Source organism: Clarias gariepinus, chromosome 26 (assembly GCF_024256425.1).
Source record: "Clarias gariepinus isolate MV-2021 ecotype Netherlands chromosome 26, CGAR_prim_01v2, whole genome shotgun sequence".
Lineage (NCBI taxonomy): Eukaryota > Metazoa > Chordata > Actinopteri > Siluriformes > Clariidae > Clarias > Clarias gariepinus.
Window position 1 is genome coordinate 7,973,887 of NC_071125.1, and position 20,114 is coordinate 7,994,000.

Consider the following 20,114-nt stretch of genomic DNA (forward strand, 5'->3'; position numbering starts at 1 on the left):
TCATGATATGAGATGGGTGAAAAACAGCAAGATTATTGAGACAAGAATACATGATGAGATGAGTACAGTCAGTACAAAATTCAAAGAATCAAAAGTGAGACGAGAAGAAATACAGTAAACAGATAAAATGAAAATATAACATGAAACAACTTAAAGAGCAGACTGGAAGAAAAGTTTTTTTTTTTTTTTTTAAAGTGGGGTTTTGAACTTTCATTGTGAAATTTAATGACCCAAACTAACCTGATTCCACACTGTTAACTCCAAATCTAGTTATAGTTCATGAATGAAGCTGAATCAGATGAATAGCATGTGAAATCTGCACTCACTGAGTAACACAATACATATACTTCTCTATTCAAATCAAATCCAAATTAAATCATCTAATACATCGTGCCTAATTTCACTATCGTCATGCTCGTTTCAGTAAGGTCATGACCAATCTGTCACACATTTGTTGTTCAACCTGTGTGACAAATCCTTCTTTCTCTAGCTGTGCTTTCTGTTTTTTTTTTTTTTGTGTGTGTGTGTGTGTGTGTGTGTTTGTGTGTGTTTGTCAGGTGGTGGAGGAAACTGACCCGTCTCCATTAATGTCTGTTACTGCCACAGTGTACCCAAAATATGAAGCCATCTAGGAAAAAAACAAAACAACAATGCTGTGTTACATAAAATTTAATTTTCTTATTATAAAAGTCAGAACATAAGATGCTTTAAAGATATTACAAAAATTCTATACTTTTAAAGAGGATAAAAGATTCCAAAAGTCTGAATAATCATGTATTGAAACTTAATTTTACTCACTTGATATATATTTAGGTAATATCCCACGAGAGTGCCGTTGTACTGAATATCAGCACGGCTATTTTACTGTCATAGACATGAGGGCGCAGCCATAATCAAAACAGCACAGACGTTTAGAGGCTATTCGGAACAACTTAGAATTCATTACCAAGGGAACAAGGTGTTTTTTAAGATGACATCATAATATCAGATATGTTTCCTTGTTGAAAATGCTTCTGTGACTGGTTTTAAATGTGCGTTTTGGTCAGGCAGTTCTCCCCTCTTTCCAGTACTGTGTACCGTACTGACCTACTTCTACTCAAGCTGGAGACCGAGAGTTAGTGTATGTAACGATTGTTATACAGTTATACAGTACATATAGTTAAACTTCCCAGTGCTGTTATGCCTCTATATCCTCACTCATGGCATGTCTTTCGTTCAGTTGGAACTAACTGGTTATTATATCCAAGTGAATCCAAGGATTCAACTTTCTGATTGGTCAGAAGGACTGGATTCATTTTCTTTATACTACAGGATAGGTAAATGTTTAAATCCAATTGGACGGATGATGTGCATTGTTTTTTGTATGATGTGCATTGTTTATCTCCCTCTAAAATGAAGACAAAGCAAGGAAGCAAAATTAGATGCCTACTAGAACATAGCTGGGCACAAGATTTTCCTTATGCTGTAACTCAAAATGGGTGCCCTCGATCCTGACCCAAGTTTGCTGTTATCTAATTGACAATTACTGTTAGTTTTGATTTAGTTACAACCAATCAGTTAATAATTTCTTTGAGCATATTTTTGGATCTTCTTGTACATGTCCAGAATTGTATAATATGATGAACGATTTAAACTGACCTGTTCGCCGGTAAAATTCTGAACGAGGGCGAGACTTGTTGAGTTTATCACAGCAACCTAAAATAGAGAATCAGATTAAATGATGCATTAATTTTATGTTTCATTTTGTTATGATCGATTCCATATCCAGAGTTAATAATGTAGGGATGTAGACAATAACACTTTGTATGGCTTCTCCTTAAGAGCTACATCAAAAAAAAAAAAAAAAAACAATTACAGGAACAAATGACGTCTAATATAACTGAAGCCGGTTTTGCTGACTGCCTTCAATGGAATCTACATCAAATCTCGAAAAAAGTGCATCCCTCCCCCAAACCCGACAGTACAGTCCAGCTCGGGATTCCTTAATAAAAACTAAAATAAAATCCAGATGAGGTGAAACAGGGTCACCGACACTTACCTAGACGCACATGTCGACCCTAACGCGCTCGAACATGTGCGTTTCTCCATATGGGAGGCATGAAATCCTCACACACCATCCTCATCAACTCAGGTTCGAGACACCACGCATGATCATATACTATCATATTTTCCGAACAATGTTGCTGCCTTTTTTTTTTTTGAGGGGAAGAAAATAACTCGTATCACACACATCTTCATGCACTTCCGTTTTTCACTCCCATGCCCTAGCTGTGTCTGCCTTTTTCCTGTCTGGTTCAACTGACCTCTGACCCCTGAGTCGAGAGCAAGAAAACAAAAAGTGAAAGAAATAAATAGTGTAGTAGTTTGTGCTTACATAGCCGAAGTTCTGCGCTCCTCGCGGAACTCCTGCTACCAACTCTGCAGAGAAAACCATCGCTTAGATAAATATATAGTATATAAACACACACTCGAGACACTGACACACACACTCCACATTAGATTTGTTTAAACCCGTCCACCATACCAGAGTGTGGAATATGTACAACCTACTGGTGTACAATTCTGGTATCAATGTGTGCTTTGATTCTTTTTCGGTAGAATCCTGTCCTTATGCACAAACACACACACACACACACACACACACACACACACACACACACACATGCTTTATCTGTATTATCTGAAAGTAAACAGTGAGGTGAGGATAGTCACTCATTCCTACATAAATATTTATAAGAGGGAGACAGACACCTAGACAGGGACAGACAGATTGCTGAAGGATGAATTCAGTAAAAGGAAAGGAGTGTGTGTATGTGTGTGTGTGTGTGTTTGAGTCAGTAGAAGTATAAGTATGTGATCGAGATCTACTGAAAGTCTGGCTTTGATTGGCTGAGGCTTTTGATTGTGGGCTGAGGCTGTGCAACATTACAAAAGCAGAACACGGTCAATGAAGCCCCGATGTTACCACCCACGGAGCATGCCACACACACACACACACACACACGCACACACACACACACACACATTTGCACACTTTTTCACACGTCTTTACACCTCCTTTAAACAAAAACCTTCAAAAGTTTTTTGTTTTTTGTACTACTAAAGTGTGAAAGTGAGTGGTTGCAAGCGAACACAAACTATTTTAATCTTTGATTCCTTGCAGAACAGTCACTAAATCTCTGCAGCACAGGGTCTGGGTGAATTAAGGGAAAGACTGTGTTATCGGTGATGCTGGCAGAAGTTACCGTAAGTTGGCTGTACAGTGCATTAACAAAAGCATTAATAATAGATTCCATGCTCATTAATGAATGATCAGTGGTATTTTAATAGATTGTGGCACGGTTTGGAAAAGTGTCTTTTGGGTATAATCGTCCTGCACTGCTTGTTAGGGACGTGCTTCATCCCAGTAACTCGACATCAAATACAGTACAGTATGTCTTGGCTTATTGACTACAATTGGGGAAAGAAACAGTTCTTTTAAATTGCTCCTTGCAGCTACGCTTAACTCGAACATGAACTTTATTACAACAACACACACTTGTGTGTGTGTGTGTGTGCAAGTGTGCAATGTGTGTGTGTCCCAGTATGTGCAAGAGGAGTGCAAGAAGGAGAAATGGAGACAGGGCAAGAGAAGGAAAGACGAATTTTCACCTTGTTGTGAATCGCCAGTAAACTCGCCCACAGCTACAGAGTATCCTGATGCACGGAGGAAAAAGAGAGTGAATAACACACACACACACACACACACACACACACACACACACACACACACAAAAGTTCAGTTACTGTATAACTTGAAAAGCTGGTTTACCTCGTTCTCAAGTGTTATATGGAGGAATCCCTACTGATGTTAAAAAGTATTGGCACCCCCATAATGATCATAGCACATATTAATTTAATAGGTATAATCTTTATGATGATATAAATACTAAACATGTCATTATTTCCATTTTCATTTGCCCTACTGTATATAATGTTATATACCAAAAATTAATATAACTAGAACTAAAGACATTGTATCATTTCAATGAAATGGTAACCAGTTATACCAACACACACACACACACACACACACACACACACACACACACACAGAGTCCTCCATTACCCAAGTAGCTGTCGTCATAGGCGTCTGAGGCGGCTGCTGTCTGTTTCTCTCCCTGCACCTTTCGGAGAATCGCCTTCAAAGAGTAGCCGTTTAAGATTTCCGCTACTCCTGCAGTGATCACTTGGCCTACACACACACACACACACACACACATTATGGATGAATAGATCATGTAGAGAAGAGTACCACTATGTTTCCACGTGTACATGTGATTAAAACTTTTTTATGTGTTTTTGCTTTACATATAATTGTTTTGTCTAGTTTAGTGGTTTGCTTCGGTTCGCACCTCCTACAGTACCTGAGTCTAATGCTGCATTCAATCTACATTAGAAGTGGTAATTATTCATCTCCTGTGTGTTCTCCCCACGAATCGTAAAAAAGAATTAAAACCAATTTGATCAACATTTGTTAGCAGGAATGCAGTCAGCTAACTGTGATGAGCAACATTTCACCAGCATTCACTTTTAAAACAGTATCATCGGCTGTATTTATACTGAAGATTTATCGACTTAATAAGTCCAGGTTTCCAGTGCATAGACATGCAGATCAGGGTAACTGGCATTCCCGAATTGCCTGAAGCGTGTGAATGTTAATTGGAGGCCCTACCATGGTCGTGAAAATGTGAATAAACACAATGGTCACCATTGGCCTCCACCATCCCTCGGTGGACTACAGAGGTTCCTGGAGAGATGGATAGACTAGTATTTACAGCTTAATTCATGTCAAATGTCACAATGCTGTTTTTTTTTGTTTTTTTTTACTGATGATTAATTTTTTTTTTTGACGTCTGAATTTTAGGTCTTGAGTTCCAAAGTACTAGTTGAGTTCTGGAGTTGAACATTAAAAAAAATAACGATAGTTGGATATTGATTGAAATAGCAATTATTCGTGTTTCAATATGTCTACTGTTGCTTTAGGTACTTATACATAGTTTTCTTTACAGTGTTATTAACAGTATATGTCTGTTTCAAACACTGAATAACTAATGTTATGATATATATATATATATTATGATATGGTTTAGGCGAGTGTGTAAAGATTTAGGCCTATTGCCTATGCACAATGCTGCAGCCTTTTGTTTTTTTACTTCTTAGCACAGCTCTGGACACTGATATTAAGGCTAATTGGCGACATTTGAGGGAATAGGGAACATTGAGTAAATTTTAGTTTTGGCCAGATTGCTCTTTAAAGTAACGAAAAAGTTCGCATCCGCACTGCGAGATAGAGCGATTATATTACCCTCCTCCTTTAAAGGTTAGACAAACTCATTATTCTCTTTTATTAGTAAGGCTGCAGGCTGTCCTGGGACCATGTCATTAATCTCCCCATATTTGTGTGTGTGTGTGTGTGTGTGTGTGTGTGTGTGCGTGCTTATTGCTGAAAACCAAATGTCACAACTAAATAATTTGGACTTTTGTGCAGATCTTTGGCTCATCCCAATAATATCCTTAAACGTTTAGTGAAGCTGTGTGCATATTATACAAATTTAAAAAACTCTGATTGACTGTACTGCTTTAATTGATTATGTTTAATTGCTTTCATGACGTAGGTGTAGCTGTGTATCCTAGGCAAAACATTTGAGCATCCTTAAATCTCAACTTCCTCCCCAAATTAATGTGAGATAACTTTTTTTTTTATTATTTGTAACTTTTCTGGGGTAAAAAAAAAAACCAATTGTGTTTTTGCAATCAAGGGAATCATGCTTTTCATGTAATTTTTCTGCTGTTTTATACTTTGCTAAACATATGGAGAGGGCAAAGAATATCACACACTTCCTTTGAGACACAACCGAAAGCATCTTTTTAAACTGCTGCTTACGCATGCTGGGGAATTACGTAAGCTCTATCCGCCCCTTCAATCTGGATGAACTCACAGACGCCCATGATTGGCTAGTGTCACCATGATTGATGAGAGAGTGTGGTATCCCCACCCCCATAACACTGACCTGGAATCAAACTTGGGATCTCGGGATGATAGGACAAAAACTTTTCCATTATGCCACTTGGGAGCCCCAAATCATTTCTTGTCAAGGCAAAATTATTGTTCTAACATTTTGTTCTAATCCTCCCACACGATGGATGATGAACTGGATTCATGGATCTACTGTGCATGACTAGATTGTCTTTCTCTTTCTCATACAGCTTGTAAACTAGTCACCCAAGCGCTTTTATGAAAATGATTCTTCACTGAGGATATCATTAAACATGCTTAAAAATATCAGAGCATGGACTGACTGGTCACAAAAAACGATTAACTGGGAAATCTGGATAGAAATATGTCATGTGAACCAGGCTTGAGAAATAAAGCTTTATTAGTGTGCTCATAACCCTTTGCATTTTCATAACAAGCCTTTTCATAAGCCTTGTAAACTCAAAATGCAGTGTAAACATTTTAGAGCTCATCAGACATCTCTTGTTATTTACAGCCTTGGCAATACTTTTAAGTTTACTTTATAATAACATTGTGTAAGTATATAAAATGCTTACAAGTGCTTAAACCAATTTGCGAGGAATTTCAAATTTCAGTTCTGATGATTTATGGATTCAAGCCTCATAGAAACCCGTAGCAAAATACCATTAAAATAAAATACACATATAGAGAGCACGGTTTATACTGTAGTGGAGGAGGTGTGATGAAGGCAACCACCATCCACGTTGCAGCTCATATTACTGTTGGTTTATTCTCTATGGGGAAAACACCTCTTTAAAAAGCCATATATAGAGAGCTCAGGTCAGGATAGATGACTCGAGCATGGGAAAGGAGAACAGGATGGAGGCTGACCTCAAAAGTGTCAACAAAATGAAGTGTGTGTAAGAGCAGTGGTTAAATTGTAAAGTATCTTTAAGGGCAAGGCCAGGTTTAGCTATACTGTTTAGCCCATATAACCTTACTATGGGTAATTCTGTACGACTTTTGGTTATAGAATTAATTATAAACTCTTTGTGCAGTAATTAGACACTTGACTTTTTCTCAGTAAAATAGTACCTATACTACAACACACTTCGAATTCAACTTGGTATCATTTGTATAGCTAGTGTAAGAAACACTATTCAGGTGAGATAATACACTGAAGCAAAAGTGAGATTTAAAATAAACTTTTTTTTTTGGTATATAGATTTTATTGTAGTATTGTATTTGATTGTATTGCTAAAAAATAAAAAAAAAACTCATACCGTCCCAGCAACAACCATAACTTGTTAACCTCTTCAGTTGTGACCTCATCGGGCCAAAACGAATGTTTGAATTACATTGATAGAATGGTGTTGGGATGAGGGTTAAATAGATGACCATAACACAATGTTGCAAACACAACCTTCAACATTTACTTGTACCTTTTTTTTTCTGCTTAACATCCATTTGCGCACGTCCAAATCGCAAAACATCCTGTTTCACAGAATGGATCTCGGTCATTAAGTGGGGCACATTGCATATCTTTGACACGCTCATCCTGCCATTGATAGTTTTTGGTTTTGTTTTTCTTTTCTTGCTTCCTGATTCAATGGTTTGGTAAACTACAGTTATTCTGCGGGGCTCATTGTTTGCAGAAGCAATATAAATGCATTTACTACCGTCAGAAGCAGATTTCCTGTGGCTAGCATTCAGCACTCTCACTTCCATGACATGGGATCGAGTCCCTGTCAGGGTAGTAGCTTAGTTGTCTTGTCAATGTTGGTCCATCGTTGTTTTATTAAAGTAATTCTAACTTTCAAAACCAACCTAATACCAATGGCGTCTGTAATATAATGAAATTATACAGATCAGTCATATAAACATCATCACCCAAAATGAACATTTTACCACTAATTATTACTTATATACAAGTAAACTGTTGAGTGTATTATGGGCACCCAAAACTCTTTCATGCCCACAGGCACCAAAGCTAGCCTGTTTGATCTCATCCCACAGAAAAGACAATGAAGTACAAATCACAGAAAAAAGTCAATGGTGGCCAATAATGTACCATAGCCTGCCTCCCACACGGCTCAGCAGGCAAAGAGCCACCTCCCAACTCCTTATAACCCGATTTGATTGAGCACCCATGGGATGCACCGCACAAACAAGTTTGACCCACAGAGGCCCCACCCTGCAACCCACATCACCCAAAGAATCTGCTGCCAAAGTCCTGGTGCCAGACACCACAGAACACCCTCAGAAGTCTTGTGGAGTCATACCCTGAGGGCCTAGAGATGCCCTGGTGGTGCAAGGGGAATCTACACAATACTGGACTTCATGTTTTGTGTTGTATTATTATGGCTGATCATTTACGCTAATAGTTATAGTAATCCAATTGAGCTGGATTAAAATGTTAATAGTTTCTGTCATTTCTTTTAAACCACTTGGACAGCATCCTCCTTAGATTTTACATCAAATCTATCCTCATGATACACAGAAAAAGTAAGAGAAGGAGGAAACTTGGTTGGTTTACATCCATCTTTGGTTAAGGGAAAACCCACTTTCGTAAACAATGTCATAAACACAATTTTCCAACATCAATGGGACACACAACTGCTGCATGCTCTTTGAATAAGGCAGCTACAGTACATTGCTACTTTCAAGGTTTTCAAGGCTGAAAAGTAGTATTTTCATGTGGTTATATCAATTTGATCGATTTACAGTCAATTTTATTTTTAGGTTGAAATCGCTAGAATTTGAGTAGGGTTGCTTTTAGTTAGTCAATTCTATAGACTGTAATCATGTTTACCCCATCTGAATGAAATATGCTTGGCTAAAAGATCAAAGAATTCCTGAATTTTTTGGAATTTGTAAAAAGAATGCTATGAATTAATTTGTGACCTTTGTGAACCTGGCTTACTCAAAAGAAGAAGAGCTGGTATCTCATAATGATTTAACAGTTGCCAAATTCTGTTGGCGAGTTTGAAAATGTATTAAAATCCTAATCATCCAATTTTTGCTCTTTCTCATACATAAAACTGAAGATAGCCTGAGAAATGTGGGGGGCCTGTGGATCGGCTTCATTTACATGCATCTGTTCACACACACATGGCTGCAATTATCCAACAATCTTCATTTATCATTGTGCAAACAAACAAGCATGCACACACTCACACATATACACACGCACATGCAGCATTTTTCTGACATAGTCGCCGCTATGAGATCCTGAGCAGTGTCACGTTCTTGGCCTGTCAAAAGCAGACACTTTTCTAATAGCAACCCTTGCATTAAAAACTATTACATTCGAAATAGTTCAAGGTTATAGAAACTCTACACACACTTAAATATACACATCTGTCTTTTTATGGCGGATTAGGTGTGACTAAAATCTTAAGCAATGAAAGAAATACAAGTGCTGTCCATCAGCAGGCTGTCATTAGAGCATAAATCCTCAGAGCGTAGTTACCACGAAGCTACGCTGTTTTTTGTGGGTGTATTAAGCCCTATAGTAAGCTACTGTATTCCCACAGCCCATTTCTAATCATCAATCATGCATTCACTGTGAAGAAACACAACTGGCCGAGTAGCAGTAGTGATGAAACTGGGATTGCAAGCAAAATTCACTTGGACTCCTCGGGTTAATACACATCACAGGATAGCCATGTGTCTTTCTAAATGTCTTTCCAGGCCTCCTCTACAGGTGAAGGAGCAGGGTTTTTTTCCACTATTTTGGCAGTGTTCTGAATTCTATAATTCCCTTGAATCAATATTGAATAACAATCCATATTGTCATTAGAGACTGATTATGGATCTGAGGGCAATAAATGGATGGAAGGATAACTGACAGAAAGGAATGATTATGTTACCTTGCCAGTAGAAGCTCCCTGGTCCTCCTAGTACTAATGTCCCATCCTGAAGAAAAAGAAAGAAAATGTATTTAAAAAATATGAAAATATCATTAAGATCAGAATGAGGTCAATATTGAACCTACTTTTAATACAACGTCAAGAAAATATAAATATTAAACCTGTGATGTAATGGGAATAAACAGCTGTGTGGCCATAAAAAAACCACTTGTTAGGGACACTAATCTAAAAAAAAGGCTTCACTTTGCTATAGAGATTTTGTTAATTATTTAGTACATTTAGATCGTCAGCTGACTTCATTTTATTGCCGCATTACATTGCTAAGAAAATACATTATAATACTTCCTCCAGAGGGTTGTACAGTGGCCACTATGCAGGATTCATCCTTCTGGTCGAACTGACCTTCAGAGTACTTCATGCTTCCTGCCATATTGAAGTTGTTTTTTGAAGGTGTTTAGTATTTAGCTATTTAGCTGTTTAGTCTTTAGTGTTCAGTCCCAATCCTGTAAGTCCTTGTTATATTATGCATGTGGAAATGCTTTATCCAGGCATGGGACTGCATCCAGATGCTGGGTTTGGGGCACTGGCTGGAAATCAAACCTGGGTCTTTCACATGACAGGTGACAAACCAACCACTGAGCCACCAATGCCCCTTCATAACCTAATTCCACTAATGATGGAGGCCAATAATTCCATGTACTGTATATGTGTTCCATAAGAAATATAAAACTTGAACAAGGTTTACAATACTTTATAACCAAGGTGAGTAGAAAAGTACTCTAGCATCAGACATGTATCCGTTTGGAAAGGGTTAAAATGCCACTTCTAACGCTTTGGGACTCCAGTAAACCACAGTAAGAGCCATATCAAGGAGAAAATGTAGAACAGTGGTGAACCTTCCCAGGAGTGGCCAGCCTGCCAAAGTTTCTCCAAGAGCGCTATAACTCATTCAGAAGCTCATAAAAGTACCCAGAACAACAGAACTGCAGGCCTCACTTGCCTCAATTAAGGTTAGGGTTCATGATTCAACAATATGAAAAAGACTGGGCGAAAATGGCATCTATTGTTGTGTTTCAACGCGAAATCAACTGCTGACCAAAAACAACAGAAAGGCTCGTCTCACATTTGCCAAAAATACCTTGACTATCCCAAAGACTATTTGGGCAAAGATTCTACCCAAATAGTCAGAATCTCTGTCTTATATGTGGACTGATAAGACAAAGGCTGCATTTTATAAACAAAACCAACACCATACCAACAGACAAGCATGGTGGTGGTAGTGTGATGGATGTGCTCAGCTTCAGGACGTGGATCAAACTTGCCATAATGGAGGGAACCATGGAGTCTGCACCCTAGCAGAAAATCCTGAAGGAGAATGTCCACCCATCATTCATGACCTCAATTTCAAGCACACTTGGGTTATGCAGCAGGACAATGGTCCTAAACTCACCAGAAAGTCCACCTCTGATAGATAAAAAAAAAAAAAAAAAAAATTGTGGAGTGGTCTAGTCAAAGTCCAGACTTTTAGTAAAGGTCCAATCCAATTGTGATCCTTAAACAGGCTGTTTATACTTGAAACCCCTTCAATAAAATTTCTCCACAGCGATGTGAAAGATGATTGGCAGTTATTATTATAAACGTTTATTTCCAGTTCTTGCCGCCAATGGCCATTAACCAGTTATTAGGTTTAGGGGCAATATGTTTTTGTACATTTTGTATTTACTCGGGTTATATTTGTGTAATATTATTTCGATTATTTAAAAATTTGTTTGATGATCTGAATCATTTAAGTGTGACAAATATGCAAAAATGTGTATTTTACAAGGGAAAAATGTTAAGCATTTTAAAATCTAGGTGTTTCAGCTGATAATTTGGGGTAAAGGATGGGGCAGATGTACTGACATTACTTATGTGTGAAGGTTAAAATTACATGTATGTGCATCTGGAGTATGTTAGCGCTGACAAAAACATGGATGACAGACTAACATGTGAATAAATAGGTCACACTGAGGACAGGACGAGACATGAACAATTTGTCTACATAAGTGCATGAGAAAACATGATTACATTAAGAACAGGGAGATGGTGGGGGCAAGAGCAAGACACTGAAGGAAAGGAGGCCTCTTCCTGCTTTAGGATGAGGTCGGAGGTCAGAATGAATTATCCATATCTCTCTCATTCTGCTTTTTTCTTTTACTTCTTGACCCTTTTCAATAAACTTCTTGCATTGTTCTCATGACACAGAGTGGATTCCAGAAAAAGAGATGGGAGGAAAGAATTGGTGACAATAAATTTCCCAATATGAAAACATCACATGCATAAACATACTATAAGAAACACAGACTAAATAGGTGTGATTAAAAAATGTTTCGTTAGCTTGCTAAATTTAACTTGGGAATGGGAATGTCCTCTGGCAATTACGAAACATAAATACAAGGCTTAATTAAAAAAAAACATAAAATTTACAACATATTAACTTTCTTCCTCTGTTGCTTATATGGCTTATCCTTTAAATATAATGAAGATAAGGAATTTAGCCACCAAGATTTACACAAAAAAACCTTCAATTAAGCAATATCACACTTTAAGGCATGCTGTTGTGCCCAATATCAGCACGTCGTAATGTAGGCATAGGCATGTGTGTTGAAGATATCAAAGCCCTGCTGAGATTTAGCACAACTGCATAAACTGGAGTGAGACATTACTCTTATACACCATTTATCAATAGATAAGTTGTTCGTTTATTTAAGCAGGTATTTTGCTCCAACACATATACTTAGACAACTGTTAAAACTTACTAATCGCAACTGGCGGAGCTGGTGACTGACAGTTAGCGACTGTCGGTTAATTGCATTAAAATTAGCAGAGGTGAAAGTATTTAAAAATTTAACTATGTAGCCAAAAAGTAAAGAGGTACCACGGTGGTGGTGGACTGTCCTGAAAAACGTACAAAATGTACTTTGTATGTAGAGTGTACAATGCCTTATTCCACACTCCAAGTAGTAGGGAGGGATCTAGGATTCAGCCTTGTGTCAGAAGATAGGTAGCTTTATAGCTCGTGAACAAGACAAGACTTATGGTTCAAAGGAAATTCTAAATTAAACAATTATAAAGTGGACAAAATGTTGTCAGGTGTGTTTTCTTGCCGAAAGTGAATCTGGATAGGTTTTGAACATCGGCTTTGGCAGACAGCTGCTCTTTCTCCCCTTTCTATTACTGCGGACTTACTTTCAACCATTCTGGGATGGACGGTGTAATTTGTTTGTTTGAACACCTGTTATGCAGAGTAATACATATAGTTTAATGTCCCAGTGTTGTTATGCTCTATTATCACCACTCGTACAGTAGAAAGCCTCTTTTTCAATCAGTCAGAACTTACAATCACTATTCTTATAGTGCCTTATTTGATGTGTCGATGAAATGATCAGAATGTGTTATTCTCTATAAGAGACAGTGGTGCTTTCTCCTGGAATCTGTTTTTTTAGACTGTATTTGTTACTTCCTTTAACAAAAAAACTGTTTTGCTTTGGTAATAATCTCCTTTGTGATGTAGCTAACAGCCATCTCTTCTCTATTTTTCACTTAATATTTTATAGTGCGAAAAACAGTGCCCCCCAATGCTATGAAGAGAATGTGTGGTGATACATGGTATTGCACTTTTACCGTCTGAAGGGAAGCCAGGCCGAAATTAAAGGATTAACCAATCAGATAAGGCTATCTTTTTAGTGTCTTCAAAATGTGATTTGTCAAAAATCATGTCAATAAAAGCAATTGTGAATTTCCCTTTCCTTGGTAAAATCCCCAATCAGGTGAGGCTACTGTCATATAGCCAAACGCCTTGGTAGCAAACATCAAAAAGTGTCGTTATAAAGATAGGTTGAGGTAGGTAAAGATTTTTAGATTAAAAAAATATATACAACCCTTTTTAAACTAGAGCTAAACTACCACTACAACTTAAAAAAAAAAAAAAACTGAGCTGCACAAGGACTGGAAAAAAATGAGGCATTCAGACTTTCAGTGAAAAAAATGATGTCCATATCAAGTGTCCATACCAAGTCTCTAGATGGTACTGCTAAACCTCAGCTGTTGTTATGATGATCATGATTGTTATATTGCTTATTATGCTTTACTTACCTGGATTAAATGCATAAATTTATTTATTCTGGACGTCATTTGCAACTGTTTAAACATGGAAAATGAGAAGTATGGAAAGAATGTGTTTGTCAAGTGAATGTAACAGGGTTTATAAGTCATGTGGTTAATCCATGTAGCCTACCAAATATTTTGATACGAATGTAAATTAAACATTTCCTAATTTAGTTTATAATGAATCCTTCTTTTATTTATTATTTAATATCTGCTACACATTAAGCACTGTTTATGGATTTGGGAAGGAAATTAAATGTTAAGAATCATGTGAGAGAGTATGTGTATGCGTGTGGCGGTAAATGCAAGTGTTGGCTAACATACGTTTGTGTGTGTGTATAGAACCACATAGATGTGTAGCTGCACGTTTCGGATAAGAGACATCTGCATAATGCAGTTTTGTGTAATAGTCTGGTTACAATTCAATGGCTGTTAAAGCAACAATGTATGATGGACAACACACACACACACACACACACACACACACACACACACACACACACACACACAGAATGATGAAATGAAAAAGGGCATAGCGGTCATCACAGTTGGCTTCCTCAAAAGTTTTTCTCACACCACACCACTGATAACAGAGTCTATGACAAGAGTTTATTAATGTTATATTAATGTGCTTGCCTTAGTGCCTCTTTAGCAACGACAAAGATATGAACGGAAAAGAATCCACATAATCTAAACTAAAACTAATGATAAACTGATCATAAAACACTATGAAGCTTTCTACTGGGACACTTTTATTTAACATTTATGGAAGGAAGGAGTCTCCTGTGTCAGCTCTTTATAATAGTTAATATGTTTTCTGCCACAAAATGTATTCAAGACAAACACCATTTACTTTTTGATTTCTTGGGAACATGGAAAACTACTTTTGTTGTCTTGGTAAAAGTCGTTATCAGGGATAGTCGTGGTATAAGAGAAATACCTTTCAGGACATGCCCTTTACTTGATTACTTCTTATTTGCTTCGAGTGTTTTAGCTTCTTCTTTGTGAACTTCTTGTTGTTTTTTTTTTCGTCAGTTATGATTTTTTTTTCTTATTCAATTTGTGTTGAATATATCAGTTTATTGTTTAAAAATATTAGCACATGCCTTACATACATTAAGTAGTGCAATCATAGCGCAGTTACCTTAGTGAAGTCGACGCTGAAACCGGCCTGACAGAAGCCTTGTCCTTCAGGATCGGAATTGTCTGCACAAAAAACATAATGAACAACAATAGTAGACTTACAAAATGCTGTAGCATACACACATCACACACATACAAGGACCTTAACCAGAGGATTTTTTTTTTTTACAAATCCTCACCTGTGTGGTTTTAATGAGGCCACTGCGCTCACTGTAGCCTCAAATCAGAAAGAACCTGATGTGGTCGTCTGCTATTGAAGCCCATCCACCTCAGGTTTTAAAGTATTCTGTGTTCTGAGAAGTTTTTTGGCTGACCACAAGTTTACCAATTTTAAAGAGTGATTTAGTTACTTTGTCTTTCCTGTTGGCTTGAACCGAACTGACCATTTTCGCCTGACCTCTCATATCAACAAGTCGTTCCCACCCAGAGAACTGGCACTCAATCTGTGGTTTTTGTTTGTATTTTTCCAAACCAATCAGATTCTACAGTCACGGGTCGTTTGTTGTAAATGGGCTTGAAGCATATCTGCTTCGACTTTTTAAGGGTCAAAAGTTAATGGAACAATATATTAAAATCTCAGGCTGAAAAATATCATTTTAAGAAAATTATACTTATTATAATAGTAATGTTTTTTTTTAATTACAATCAAAGTTTATTTAGTAATATCAGTGACAGAGGATAATGCTAATATTTTCATACTGAACTTTTAGCCTGTTAACACACTGACCGATGTCTACTATCCGTTATCACCCAAATGGGAATGGGTTCCCTGTCGAGTCTCATTCTTCCCAAGGTTTCTTGAAACAGTGAAACAGTGGCTTAGTGGTTAGCACACCACCAGGGTCTGGGTTCGATTCCCACCTCTGTGTGCTTAGAGCTTGCATGTTTTCCCTGTGCTTGGTGGGTTTCCTCTGGGTACTCTGGTTTTCTCCCACAGTCCAAAGGGATGCAGATTAAGCTAATTGGCGTTCCCAAATTGCCCGTAGTATGTAGTTGCCCTGTGATGGATTGGCACCCTGTCCAAGGTGTGCCCCCACCTCGTGCCCTAATTCCAGGCCCCATGTGACCCTGTATACAGGATTTAACGGTATAGATGATGAGTGAGTGAGTGTGTGCATTAAATGGAATTTTTCTTAAAAACAACCTCCATCCTTTGTACATAGGTATTTCACGCCAAGTGTGTGTGTATCATAAACCTAGCAGAGCTCGTTAGATTAAACACTGAGGCCTTTGCCTTGGTTCTGTTGCTGTAGCGACCTGCCAGGCCACTTCACAGTGTTTATCAGACAGTCAAGAGGACCTAATAGTCATTTAAGCCGTATATATCATCCACTTATTCCTTTTCTGGAGTCATTACAGATGTATACTGGAAAGAACACGCTCTTGAGTAGCTGCTAAAGGAATTACACCAATAGATCCATTCTTCATGGAATGGCTGAGTCTTTAAGTAAGCTCAGATAGCATCACACATACTGTATAAACAATGCTTCATGTAATTTAAGTACTGTATGTTGCGGCCTGAATCAAAGCATTTAGCTGGAAATCGATTTTGTGCTTTTGCAATAGCATGTATTAGACCCGTGGTAAATAATGCGTGGTAAAACTAATACTTTATCTAGAGAGGATGAACCCCTCAAGAGTCAATGTAATGGATAACTGTAATAGACATCTACTGACATTTCTTATGGTTTGTTCTCCTGGAAAAAAAAGGTAACAAATTGCAAACATGTTGCTAGCAGGAAGTGAATGCCACAAAAGCATTCAACAGTTTTGAGAAGATTATGGGTGATATAGTTAAAAAATTATGTTGTCATGGTATTTGAAAACATATAATTTTTTAATTTTTTTTTACCATTTCGCCCCTTATCTTCTCAAACACATCAAAGAACAGGACCCGGGCAGGAAATTGCATCTAAACAAACACTGTGCACCGCTTTGATCGCTGTTTATAGACAGGCGCAAAACTGCCTTGGCATCACGCCTAGTGATGTAGTGTGAGAAACAGGGAGTGTGCGTGGGTTTATAGTTATACTACAAATGGTGCACTCTTGTATATTGGATGTACAGTACAGTACGTAGCAAGGCTCATGATTCTTTTATGGGGAATATTTATGAATGTAGCTTTGTTCAGGACAATTTGGCGATTTCCACTTTCTAGAAAGCTCACACGACATCTACAACTCGCAAACACACACGTCCTCTGAGACATGTGAAGCACAACCGCTCGCGTGCGGTGCCCCAGGACAACTGAATACACTCCAAGGAAATTTCCTCAAAGGAAATGCATGAGATCACATGCGCCTATGACGGGTTAATATCCAGGCCTGGTTAATGTCACTCTGATTGACGAGGGGGGAATAGCACCTTTGCTCGCAGCCAAAATGCTGACCAATTGGACATGCAGCTGTGATAATGTCAGCATTCACACATTGAAATTTTGTGAATGCTTTTGTTAGGAATATCAGCTGAATTTTATGAAATGTGCTATAATTGTAATTTTATTTATTTATTTATAATTTTTTTTATTACTGCATCATTGCTTAGTCTTTTATAGCAGTGGCAATTAAACTCTTTAACTCTTCCCCCCTCCATTTAGGAGCTGTTATGACAGAATTAATCATTACAACTTTTATCATGCCCTGATGCATTGTGCAATATTATCACAATAACTATCACAGGCAAAATCACTAATTATGCAATATTATGAAAATCATGTGCAATATATATATATATATATATATATATATATATATATATATATATATACATCCGGTGTGCAATATCATTAGTACTCTATATGCAATATAAAATATTATGTGCAATATAAATAGTAGGCGCAATAACATACATGTACATTACACAAAAAATACAATTGTGCACATTTCTGTACAGAAACAATTTCCTTGGTGATTAATAAAGGCTTATTTTATTTTATCTTATCTTATCTTTTCTTATCTTATCTTATCTTATCTTATCCTACAGTATCTTATCTCATTAGTCAGATAAAACACATACCCACATTTTAGTTATTAATTTTATGTTACATTGACTCCAAAATAATGTTCAATTAAATAAAACTAGTTAAAACTTGTCAACGTATTTCAAATTTTATTTTGTAGTACTGCAAAATGTGTAAAAGTAAAACAAACTAACAAAAAAGGTAAAAATTGACATGTTTAGGTTAAACTCATTGAACTACATTAAGTACATTTTAGTAAAATAGACATAATATCTATATGGTAAAGCTACATAAGGTCGGAAGCCTGTTTTTTTATTATTATTATTTTGTCACTATACACTGTGTTTGTGTGTGTCAGACTCACGTGTTCTGCAAGGTGAGTACTCTGCATAGGCACTGAAGTTCTGCACAGCAACATAGCATGTGCCCACTGGATCCATCTCACCGCTAACCTTTACTGTTCGCCAGTGATAGAGAGGCGCACAGGCCTGTTGATGCGCAAACACACACACACACACACACACACACACACACACACACACACACACACACACACACATAATTCAATAATAAGTGATTTAATTATATAGGGAATTTTCCAGTCTAACCAGGACTTTTGATTGTGCAGAATAACCGAACACAGTTATGAGAGCAACATTTCCCTTTATTTCTCCATATAATCCCCTGCGGCACTAATGCACTTATCCCAGCGGTTCATTAGTGCCTGAATACTATCAACGTATGAAGTTTTTTTGTCAGTACGCTGTTGCCAGGGTCTGACTGACTGCCGTCTGAAACGCTCGTCTCTCCAGGAACTGAAGGTTAATAACCCTAATAAGTGATCGCTGATTGGTATTGATTTGGTATTAATATTGTTTTGAAGTATTTTGTAGTATAGATTTTAGTAGGACATTTGTTCTATGTTACCCTATCACGCTGTTCCAATGTCATTTCATTAAAATAATCCAAACGTTTAAAAACAACCCGCCAAAGTTGTTCCAATGGAACGTTGCCAAAATAGCATGAAAACAACATCTTGTCAACCAAAAAGTCTTGCTGGGGTGACTTCCCTAGACAGCTTACCTAACAAAAGTACAAAAACTGTTACAGAAAAAAATGAAAGAATTATAGAATTACAGTACTGTGCAAAAAATTTAGGTTGTGTGTTTTTTTTTTGCACAAACTTTGTTTTACATGTTTATTTTATGACTTAATTATGAAATGAGTACAATAAAACACTTATTGATTCCAAACATTAGTAATCCAGAAAAAAAGTGCTATAATTTTTTAAATATAAATTGCTGTGTAATTTTCGAAATTGAATAAAAAAATTTATAGGAAAATATGTACACCAGAAGAGAATGCAGCATATTACGTAAATTCCAAAGAAAGAAGAAGATCTTGTTCATTCCGCAGGATATTAAGTAAAACTAAGCAGCTAATTTCGCTATATTTTAAGCGAACGGCCGTAACACCAAGTATTGACTTATTGAATTGGAATCAATTATTGCCTTTCATGAATTACTGTTTACAGCTTTATATAATGTTTTTTGAATGTAGAGACATCCCTGCTCTACGGCAATTATTTGCATAAGCCTAAGATTTCTGTACAGTACTCTACCTCCTAAACATGTTATGGAATGAAAAAATTCCCCTTTCCTTGTAAATAAACCACACTTTAATCTTTTCCTCTCTCTCTCTCTCTCTCTCTCTTTCTCACTCTGTCAGATTATTGTTTTCAACCTCTTCATTTTAATCATCTCTTCGTAACATGACACAGTACAAGATCTGCATTACAAAAACTCTCCCACATAAATCTGTCACTATAATCTGAACAAGGCCCTCTCCCAAGTTATGATTTAATCATTTATAAATTTACATATCACTGGATTTAATAACTGGTATATGATATCAACCACAAGCCTATGTCGCCAAGAATCCCTCAACAGCTTGAAGATAGAGCAGCATTTCCCCACTTCATAAATCTTCTTTACCG

At 37.1% G+C, this 20,114-nt stretch overlaps 1 protein-coding gene across 1 annotated transcript in view; it reads right to left on the reverse strand.

Moving 5' to 3' along the window:
* itga8 (integrin, alpha 8) overlaps positions 1-20,114 on the reverse strand; it is a 105,064-nt gene that overhangs the window by 76,084 nt on the left and 8,866 nt on the right. The window contains exons 4-11 of the mRNA XM_053487781.1: positions 18,483-18,606; positions 15,161-15,222; positions 9,871-9,916; positions 4,109-4,234; positions 3,652-3,696; positions 2,375-2,418; positions 1,639-1,695; positions 576-628 (exon numbers count right to left, since the gene is read on the reverse strand). Of these exons, the coding sequence (XP_053343756.1) occupies positions 576-628; positions 1,639-1,695; positions 2,375-2,418; positions 3,652-3,696; positions 4,109-4,234; positions 9,871-9,916; positions 15,161-15,222; positions 18,483-18,606 (557 nt within the window). The remainder of the gene's footprint in view (positions 1-575; positions 629-1,638; positions 1,696-2,374; positions 2,419-3,651; positions 3,697-4,108; positions 4,235-9,870; positions 9,917-15,160; positions 15,223-18,482; positions 18,607-20,114) is intronic.